Consider the following 10,763-nt stretch of genomic DNA (forward strand, 5'->3'; position numbering starts at 1 on the left):
ATTGAAGGAGACAAGCCTGTAAATATTTATTTATAATCACCAACCACCACCGACTATTATAATTATTATCTAAAAAATAGAGAGAGAGAGAGAGAGAGAGAGAAAGAGAGATAATTAAATAAAATTAAATAAGTGGATATGAAAACAAGAGGAAAATAATAAGCAAACGTTAGAAAGTAAACAGACATTGCAGATAAAGAAAGAGAGAAAGAGAGAGAGAGAGAAAGAGAGAGAGGAAGAGAGAAGCTGATTGGATAAAATAAACAGATGAACAATAAACAAAGAGATAAAGTTCGGATGTTGCACGATCTGAAATAATAAAAAGCGACCGATAAGACCATCAATGATAAAGGTTAAATGTCATCAAGATATCGAGGTTGGCCGAAGGAGTAGCAAAAAACTTCGTGAGCCCTTGTTCTTTTCGTCTTCTTCTCCCTTATTTAAAACCCTCTTTTGATAATCCTCTTTCTCTCTCTCTCTCTCTCTCTCTCTCTCTCTCTCTCTCTCTCTCCCTCTCTCTTCCTCTTCCTCACTTTATTTTGATCTTTCCCTCTCTCTTATTTTTCCTCCCCTCCTCCCTTCTTCCTCTCTATCCCTCACTCTCTCTCTCTCTCTCTCTCTCTCTCTCTCTTGTTTTTCCTCTCCTCCCTTTTTTTCTCTCTTTCTATCCCTCACTCTCTCTCTCTCTCTTTCCTTTTATTATCATATGTCTCTCTTTTTATTGCCATCTGTCTGTCCTTCGTTCATATTCTCTTTCTCACTCTTACTTATTATTGTGATCTCCCTCTCTTTCTCTCGCTCTCTCTCTCTCTCTCTCTCTCTCTTATCCCTTGTTATTGTAATTTCTCTGTCTTTCTACTATTCATTTTCTTTCTCCTTCTTTCTAATTATTACGATCTCTCTGCCATTTGGCTATTCATTAGCTTTCTCTCTCTCTCTCTCTCTCTCTCTCTCTTTATATATATATATATATCTGTTTATTTGTCTGTCTGTCTGTCTAATTATTACGATACCTTTTTACTTACTTTCTATTTTCTTTCTCCTTTTAATTTGATCATCTTCTTGATACCATTCTCTTTATTATGATTCGAACTATCTTTCTCTTTCCCCCTCCACTAAAATGAAATTCTCTCCCACTCGTTATACCTACTGTTGTCTTCTCCGTTGAACCCTCACTCACTCACTCACTCTCTTACTCACTCTCTCACTCTCACCCTCTTTTAACTCCCTTTCGCACAGCCTCTCCTCGAACGGCGCGTAGGTCCTCAGTTGCAAGTGCGCCGCGACGCGAATAAGATCGCTGATAATTCGTCAAACGTTTCCCCGCCAAATTCTTTCCAATTCGTCTTCTCTTTTGTCTTCCATTTTTCTTTTTTTTTTCTTTTATTCTTCTTCTTCTTCTTCTTCTTCTTCTTCTTCTTCTATATATGGTACCCGAGAAACTGACTGAAAAACGAACGCCAATTGTAAGAAATTATATTTATTTGTTGAATTAATTAGAATTAAGTCGACTGAATATCATCGTTAATTTATCCCAAATTACAAATGTGTAATTTAATTATATCGATAATTAATAATTAATATCGTAAATAATTAATATCGATAATTATCATGAAATTTTACGTCATTTCATTAATAAATTCAGTTTCATTTATAAAACCGAACAGAGATGCAAGTGTAGTTTGGTAAGAAAAAAAAAAAAAACAAAAAAAGAAAAAAGAGAAAAAGAAAACAAAAGAAAAGAAAAGAAATACTATGAAATTAAATAGAACAATAGGATCAATGATTAGATTTGAATGAAAAATAAGAAAAGAAAAATAATTATCTCATTATTTTTTAAATATCAATCGTTAAATCAATCAACATTTTTTTTTTTTTTTTTATGCAATACACTATTTAACATTTATCGCATAACTTCTCGTTTCTCTGTCGATAGATTTATGTTTGTTTTATAAGGAAAAAAAAAAAAAAAATAAGTAAAAAGATAAAGAAAAAAGAGAAAAGAAAAATGTCGATGTCCGATCGATCGTAACACTGAAAAAAATGTCGGCCCGCATTGTAAGTTTTTTTCTACTTACCCTTCGGTCTAGCATACCATTGACTCTCCCTACTGAAATACTTAAACATCAACAACGATGGGAGCGTGAAATTTTTATTTTCTTTAACGCTTTCGAATCTACCAAATCGGACAAGAGATCTTCAAGGAGGGGTTAATCAAATCGTACGAACGTTTAATGCTATAATAAAGAGGAATAACTATAATCCATATATCACAGATAACAAATCTCAATTGAAGATAAAAATCCGTGAGAAAATCGATATTATACGTTATTGACCGTGCGTTATCATTGAAATAAGAGAAGAGTGAATTAAAGCGTTATGTAAAGAAAAAAAAAAAAAAAAAGAAGAAAAAAAAAGAAAAAACAAAAAGAATTGAGTAATCATTTTTTTTCCCCTTCTTTCTTTTTTTTAACTTTTTTCTTTTCTTTTCTTCTTTGTTTCATCCTTTTGAAGTTTCTTTGTCGTAACGAAGAAAAAAAAAAACAATCAATTTTCCTCTAATATATTTATCCTTTCTCGTCAAATGAAAATAAAAACAGAGAAAAAAAAAAAAAAAAAAAAAAAGGAATCGAGTAATCGTTCTCTTTTCCTATTCTTTTCTTTTTTGTTTCATCCTTTTCAAATTTTTCTTTCTCGTAACGAAAGAAAAAAAAAAAAAAAAAAAAGAAAAAAAGAAAAAAAAACAATCAATTTTCCTTCAATATATTTATCCTTTCTCGTCGAATGAAAATAAAAAAAAAAAAGACAAAAAAAGCAAAAAGAAAAAGGAAAAAAAGAAGAAAAAAAAAACTATATTACGTGAGTCCTCGTTCGAGATAAATCTATTAAGCGCATCGTAACGAGCTTACACACTTGTTAATGATGATATTGCGAGACGAGTGTAATTGGACGTTCGACCAATAACAAGAATAACAACGCTCGCAATATTCGCTTGAGCGTGAATGACGCCGCCTATCTCGTTGGGCACGTGTCATATTTTAATACAAAGATGAATATATATATATATATATATATATATATATATATATATATATATATATATATATTGAAGGAAGAAAGAGATTCTGAAGAAAAAAAAAAAAAAAAGAAAAAAAAGAAGAAGAGAGAATAAAGAAAACAGATAATAATGAGTATGAAAAAATTTGTATTGCACTTTATGTAATATTCGTATGAGGAAAAGGAGGGGGAAAAAAAAACAAAACAAAAAAAATAAAAGAAAGAGAGGAATAAAAAGAATGATTTTTTTTTTTTTTTTTTTTTTTTTTTTTTTTTTTTTTTTCATTTTTACGATTAAATAAAATATTAAATGACTTTTAATCGATAAAGAAATTCATGAAAATCAATTAAAGATACAGAAAGAGGAAGAAACAGAGAGAGAGAGAGAGAGAGATAGAGATTAATTCATACGTAATCACGATGAAATTCTTAAATTATTCGCATAATCTCTAGTAATAATCAGACAATAACTATGAAGTGTAATCCCTTTGTATGGTAAATTCCATTGGATTTTATAATCCATTCCATGAGAAATAGCGCATTAAGGACAATAATGTAAAGATATTTAACACGGATATATGGTATTTTATTATGGCATATAATTTCGGACGAAACATTGGCTTCTCGAATATTCCACATTGTAATTCGTTTGATTGAATTGTTTCATAACATAAAGTTGAATTAATTGAAGAAATTATAAGGCGAAGTTAAACTGATTAATTATTTAAAAAAGGAAAAGAAAAAAAATCAATATTCGTCAATTCATTATTCGTTTGAATTTAATAACATTGAGTTATTTATTTTATAATAATTTTTACATATAAACGCGATATTATTAATTTCATAGAAAATTATTATTATTATTATTATTATTATTATTATTATTAATAAAACACATTGACGTACAATTGATTTCTTTCTTGTATGATAAAAACATGATTTCGATTTTTTTTTTTTTTTTTTTTTTTTTTTTTTTTTTTTTTTTGCTTTTACTTTTTTGACAATCACTTTTTATAATAATTTCTCTTTCTTGTAATACAGACACGATTATTTTTTTTTCTTTTTCTAAGTCGTACAAATTCCTTGTCAAAATTTAAATTGAAAATGCTGAATACACCCAATCGTGATATGTTTTTTTCTTTCTTTTTTTTTTCATTTTCTTCGTAATGATCTGAAATTACTTATCGATTTTCACAAGATTTTTACTTATTTCAAAGATCTATCGGGAACCTTGTCTTTGACATCTTCGTTGACTATTACGTTCCGTTTCTTTCCATAAACGACATTCAGTTTCTTCTTAAGCGATTCGATTCCGTAATCTTTCCAATTCTTTGATTGTTCTCTTTTATCAATGTCTACGTCTACGTTTGTCGATCTAACGATCGATATAAAATTGACGGAGAAATTCGTACCGATTGTACGAAAATGAATCGGATCTGTCAAAACGTACCAAATCGATTGATTGAAAAATTAAAAAAAAAAATATATATATATATATATATATATATTATGCCGAGAATACAACATCTTTGTTAGTGTCATCGATAAAAATAAAGATTTACGAGAAATCCGTAAAAAAGTATAGGATACGATCGTCGATACCGTATTTCCGGAATTGATTTCCCCTGGTCGTTTCGATGAATCGTCAAAATCGAAATAACAACGTTCTAGATATTTCTTTCGGTTCGTTAAATCCATGATAGAATTTATTTCGTTTATGATTTATTTCGTATAATGATCGTATTCTCTCTTTTTTTTTTTTTTTTTTTTTTTCTTTTTTTTCTTTTCCCCCACAAAAAATTAAATCCTATCTGTTCGTATATAATAATATATAAAATTGAATGAAAGAATTGAATTTTTATTTATGAAAATATTTATTAATAAAGAGAAAGCAATTCTTACCATTTCCTTTTTATTTATATATGCATACATTATACACATTATTTACACACACACACACACACATACACATACACGTATGTATGTGATTTTTAATAAATTGTGAAGTACATATATTGTGAACAAAGTTTTTGAAAGTTCTTTAAATGAGATACGAAAGAAAATAAGTCATAAGATACCGTCGAAGAAAATAGGACGACACCCTTTACTATTTTTATGCATGCAACCTTGTTATCTCTCTTCTCTTTTTCCTACGGGAAATACAATATAATTTCGCTCCTGTGTAAATCTCGAGATGACTACGTCTTAAAAGAAAAGAAATAAAGATAAACAAATAACAATAACAAATGCGAGAAGAAGAAAGTAGTAATAGTAGTCGTACGAACGCACTATGTGTGTATATGTATGTGAAAGAAAAAAAAAAAAGAGAAGAAAAAAAAAAGAGAAGAAAAATAAATAAATAAATAAACAAATAAATAAATAAATAAATGAACAAGATATAAAGATAAGAGAGAATAGGGAAATGTTAAAAAATTCGTAAGATTTTCAATTCGAAACATTTTCAATTTCAAAATGATTTCATTCGAATAAATAAATTCGTTTATATGTATTATAATTGAATGAATTGTTTTTTTTTTTTTTTTTTTTTTTTTTTTGACGTTTAATACGACTAAAGTATTTTCATTTTATCTTTATAGAAATAATAGAAGAAGAGCGAAAGAGAAGGAAAAGGGGATAAAAAAAAAAAAAAAAAAAAAAAAAAAGACAATAAAAGGATTTAAGTGTTTTGAGAAAGGACAAGAAATGGTTTCAATGGTTTCATCAGCTGTCCTTGGAGCAGCTGCAGGCACAGGATTGGCTTTGGTAGTCGCAATGACTATAGTCATCTATAGATATTACGCCTTTAAACGTAAAGGAAAGTATTGGAGTAATCTCGATCGATGGCCAGACCCACCACAAACCAACAACAAAAACAACGAAAAAACGTCTGATACACATCAACATCCTTGTCATGATAAATCTGTCACAACTTCCTCTTACGTTTTGGATTGTTGGAAAAAACCACAACAAAGTTATTATGCCGTACAGAAAACTGTGAGTATTTTTTTCTCTTCGTTCTTTAATTCGTTTTTCTAATTTTTTTTTTTTTTTTTTTTTTTGCACTTTTTTGGTTTGTGTTTCATGCTTTATTTTTTCTTTTTTTTTTTTTTTTTTTTTTTTTTTTCATTTTTTTTGCTTTCTCTTTTCCTATTTTTTATTTTAAAATCAATTGCATGGAAATTCGTGAATATATCCTTAAAAACTATCAATTCATTGTCAAATTAATATAATTGATTTCGATTCGTTCTCGATAATTCGTAACCGCGAACCCGTGTGGCTTGCATTATAATTCAATTTCATTTCCAATATTACATACGAAAATTCAATCGTTACAGGATACTCGTTCATTAAACGTAATAAACATTTGCGAGAGCTATATTTTGATATATTTTCAATAAAAAAAAAAAAAAGAAAAAAAAATATTTTATAAATATATCCATATAGTAGAAATTATATATATATATATACATATATATATATCGTTTAGTGCGATTGAATTTTTAAGAAATGTCGATAATGTCTATGGGCATGGTAAGGTAGAATTCTTTTTGTATTATAGAATTCTGTATTATCGTCTGTGTAGAACTTAGTCTGTTGTCGATAACAGTATTTCTTATCGATAAAACAGAATTGTCGGTACGGAAATTTCGGTATTCTGTTTTATCTATCTCAGATAATATCGTAACGTTTGATAATTTATCTATATTTTCTCGTTCTATCGATTGATTTAATTATTTTATTAAATTAATTAATATCATAAACATTGTATAATTTATTTATAATTATACATATTTTAGATTACATAATTTACCGTAGAAAATAGTTTTATTTAAATTCGAGCTCGTTAAAGATGTACATAAGCGACATAAATATATATATGTATATATGTATGTATATATATATATATATATATATATGCGCAATATCACTATTAAATCATATGCATAGAAATGACAAATTTTCAAATAGATACAGAAAGTAAATAGATTGATGATAATCAAACTTCATAGGCGCCTTCGTATGTCGTTCTAAATCCTTGAAACCTTAATAAAAATGCGGAAGGTCAACATAAATCAGATAAAAAAGAATTTATTTTAGCTAAACAAACGCGTAACTCTAAGAAAAACAAAAAAAAAAAAAAAACAAAAAAAAAAAAAGAGAAAAAAAAATCCAAATTGGAACACGTCGATATTTTTCCCATGAACAATTAGACGAACTTTGGAATTATATTCAATCTTGAGAATAAAAAGTATTTTTCAATTTCACGTGGAAAGTAAAAAGAAAAAAAAAGAAAAATGTTTTTCAATACCATAAGATTTAAATAACGATAGTAATAAAAAATTGTTCTTAAATTGAAAAACACAGAAGATCGATATCTCGATCTGTCTAACAGATATACCTCAGATTTTTATCAGAATTGACGAACGTAAAATTCGTTATCACACTTATCGTAGCGGTACACGCAATTGTATGCATGTGTGTGCGTGCGTGTGTGTATGTGTGTATGTGCGCGCGCGCGTGTGCGCACGTGTGTGTGTGTATGTGTGTGTGTGTGTATGTGTGTGTGTAAACGCACGGGAAACCGTTCTCGACGTCCTAACAGAGAGAATATATAGAATCTGGAATTTGGATCGATACAGCAACACTCTACGACTGACCGAACTATATCGTGCTTTCAATCGCAACGTATTGAGAGAAAAAAAAAAAGAGAAAGATAGAGAGAGAGAAACGGTGGGGATGATGGGAGGGGTAAGAGAGATGGGTGGGGGAAGGAAGTAAAACAAAAATAACCATTTTTAACAGATGAGTTAAAAAGAGATGATGATGGATCGATTTAACGTCTTTGTTTATTCCATTAAAAAATTATTATGGATGATCTCAGAAAACAAAAAGAAAAAAATTAATATCAAAGTTAATGGAAGTGTACTGTAAATTTTAAACGATCATAAACAAGCATAATATTTTCAACTGAACAATTCTATTAATTATTCATAAATCTAATGAAGTAAACGTGAATTAGAGAGAAAAATAATCTAATGAAATGTAATGTTTATCATTAAAACAAAAATATAAACTATTTGTATTAGAGGATGTCTTGTCTCTCTTTTTCCTCTCTCTCTCTCTCTCTCTCTCTCTCTCTCTCTCTCTCTCTCTTTCTCTCCTCTTTCTCTCCTCTTTCTAATCACTTCTGAAACTCTCAAATCACTATTAACGAGAAATAAATGAAATAAATAAATGTAGCTTTAGTACTCTTCGTACCTTTGAATAGAAGAACGTAGTGGCTCGATATAGTTACGATTTTCAACGAAGTTAATTGATTTCGTTAATTGAAAAGAGAAACGAAAGAATTCTTTTTATTCGGCTTTATAATCATATAAATTGGATGAATTTTAATAGGAAAACAAAATTTTAGTTAAAATTTTGTTTCTTTTTCTTTTCTTTCTTTATTTTTTTTTTCTTCACTTTTTCCTTTGTAAATATCAAAAATTAATATCTCGAAGATTCATATTTTTATTTAAATAATTTATATATGTAATTAAAGATAAATAAAATTTTATTCGTCAAATTATACATATGTCCTCTCAAATCGAGCATTTAATTTTATTCTTTCATTTATTTATTTAATATGTAGTGATTAAATAGATAAAAAGAGAATAAAGAGAGAGAGAGAGAGAGAGAGAGAGAGAGAAAATGTGTGTTTCTGAAATGTTTTCATCGATGGTCGTCGAAAATCCTTGGTGAGAGGGACAATGAGAGAGAGAGAGAGAGAGAGAGAGAAAGAGAGAGACAGTCAGTATAGTACAAAGGTTAATAAAAATTTTCATTTATTTATCTAACATATATTGATAAAAAAAGAAAGATAAAGAGTATATATATATATATATAAGATGTGTGTTTTTGAAACGTTTTCATCAATGGTCGTCGAAAATCATTTGGCGTGAGTAGAGAGAGAAAAAGAGAAAGAATATGTAGTATAAAGGTTAATAAAAATTTTCGATTTTTACCAAAATGAAATAAATGAATGAAAATGCCGCCTATTCGCGGTACTTTCTAATATTATTAAAAAAAAAAAAATTATATATATATATATATATGTCATCGTATAAACGAATACTCCTTCCAGAGAAATGATAATTATTTTGATATAATATTCTCGAAAGCGATCTTTCTGTCTTCTCTGTTTCTTGTTTCTATTTTTTTGTCTTTTATCTTTTTTTATCTTTTACATTTTATTCCTTGAAAAATTTAACAAAATGGTTCGCAACAATATAATCTCTTCTTTGAAAAGATTCTATGGCAACTACATTGCTCACTCTCTCTCTCTCTCTCTCTCTCTCTCTCTCTCTTTCTCTCTCGGTTTTCGTTATTCTTTCTTTATATTCATTGAATAGCAGATTAAAAATTGCACGCGAGAATAATCTTTCATCAACGAAAAATAAGAGAGAAATTAAAACGAATATATCTAAGTCTTACGAGATTTTTTTGATACTTTAATTGATCTTATACTTCGTGAGAGACTTTAATTTATTAATAAATCGAAAGAATAGATAAGAAAGATAAAATAGATCTTTATTTTAAATTATTATTGAGATAAAATTAAAAAAAAAAAAAAAGGAAAATATATATGTATATATATATATATAAAAGAAAAGTCATATTTTTAGAGGTCGCCCTCCGCCCCCTCCCCTAACAATAGGCAATCCATTAATACATTCGTGTAATGCGAAATAATCTACTTGTAGGGGCTTCAAAGAAATTAAATTATATTATTGTTAGTATTTGGAATATTTCCAGACAAAAAATCTCATAAGTAACATTTGTAAAAATAATTATGGTTATGAAAAGTGGTGAAAGTGTTGAAAAGTGGCAATAATGAAAAAAAAAAATGAAATTATTCCTTGACATATCCGTGAATTTTCTTTTAACAAATTATTATTGTTTCAGTTAAACAAAACAAATGTAACTTCATTTTATTTATAATTAGCATTATGCAAAATATTTAATGTTCCTTCGAAGTTATCGTCTTAATTTCTCTCCCTTGAGCGTGTAACGAGTCAATGATTATTATTCGAATCCTAAATATTGTGAATAATATTTTGCACGTAATTTAAGGGGAAAAAAAAAGAAAAAGAAAAAGAAAAAAATTTGTCTTACTCTTAATTCTCACTTAATCATCGAGATATTTTAAATAATAAATCAATAGAATAGTTAATCAATAAATAATAATCAATAGAAAAGTTACACCCGTTATACATTCTCCATCCTCTCTTACGTATTATTGTTTCCGACGGAAATTGAATTCCAAAGGAAATTGTTATTTATTTCAGCTATACCGTATGTGCCTCGTAAATCTCTTACCTTATATTCTCTCTCCATGTCATTTACATATACGAAGAAAAAGACACAAGGACAACTTTATGGTTACACGAAACATATTCCTTATCCTGTCCCACGTACCATTATTTTGCACGAAACATTTAACCACTTCCATTTAGTCTTTGGTAAACAGTTATCTACGTTATCTAAAAATCGATTTAACTCTCAACGATTATTTCGTCCTTCGCCTAGTACCCTTTAGAAAATGAAAAATCATAAGGAAACGTGAATAATATTGGAAGGGAAACATATATCTCGCTATATAAGAAATCGTTCGATAATCAAGCCTGACCTAGAAAACTAAAGAGAGAAAGAGTCAGAAGAAAACA

At 28.2% G+C, this 10,763-nt stretch overlaps 1 protein-coding gene across 1 annotated transcript in view; it reads left to right on the forward strand.

The window, feature by feature from the left end:
• The first annotated feature begins 1,268 nt into the window (after positions 1 to 1,268).
• Positions 1,269 to 10,763, forward strand: part of LOC124953331 (synaptotagmin-6) — a 39,205-nt gene continuing 29,710 nt past the window's right edge. Inside the window, exons 1-2 of the mRNA XM_047504555.1 lie at positions 1,269 to 1,466; positions 5,655 to 6,051. Coding sequence (XP_047360511.1) covers positions 5,761 to 6,051 — 291 coding nt within the window. The 5' untranslated portion in view covers positions 1,269 to 1,466; positions 5,655 to 5,760. The remainder of the gene's footprint in view (positions 1,467 to 5,654; positions 6,052 to 10,763) is intronic.

This window comes from Vespa velutina, chromosome 12, assembly GCF_912470025.1.
Source record: "Vespa velutina chromosome 12, iVesVel2.1, whole genome shotgun sequence".
Taxonomy (NCBI): Eukaryota; Metazoa; Arthropoda; class Insecta; order Hymenoptera; family Vespidae; genus Vespa; species Vespa velutina.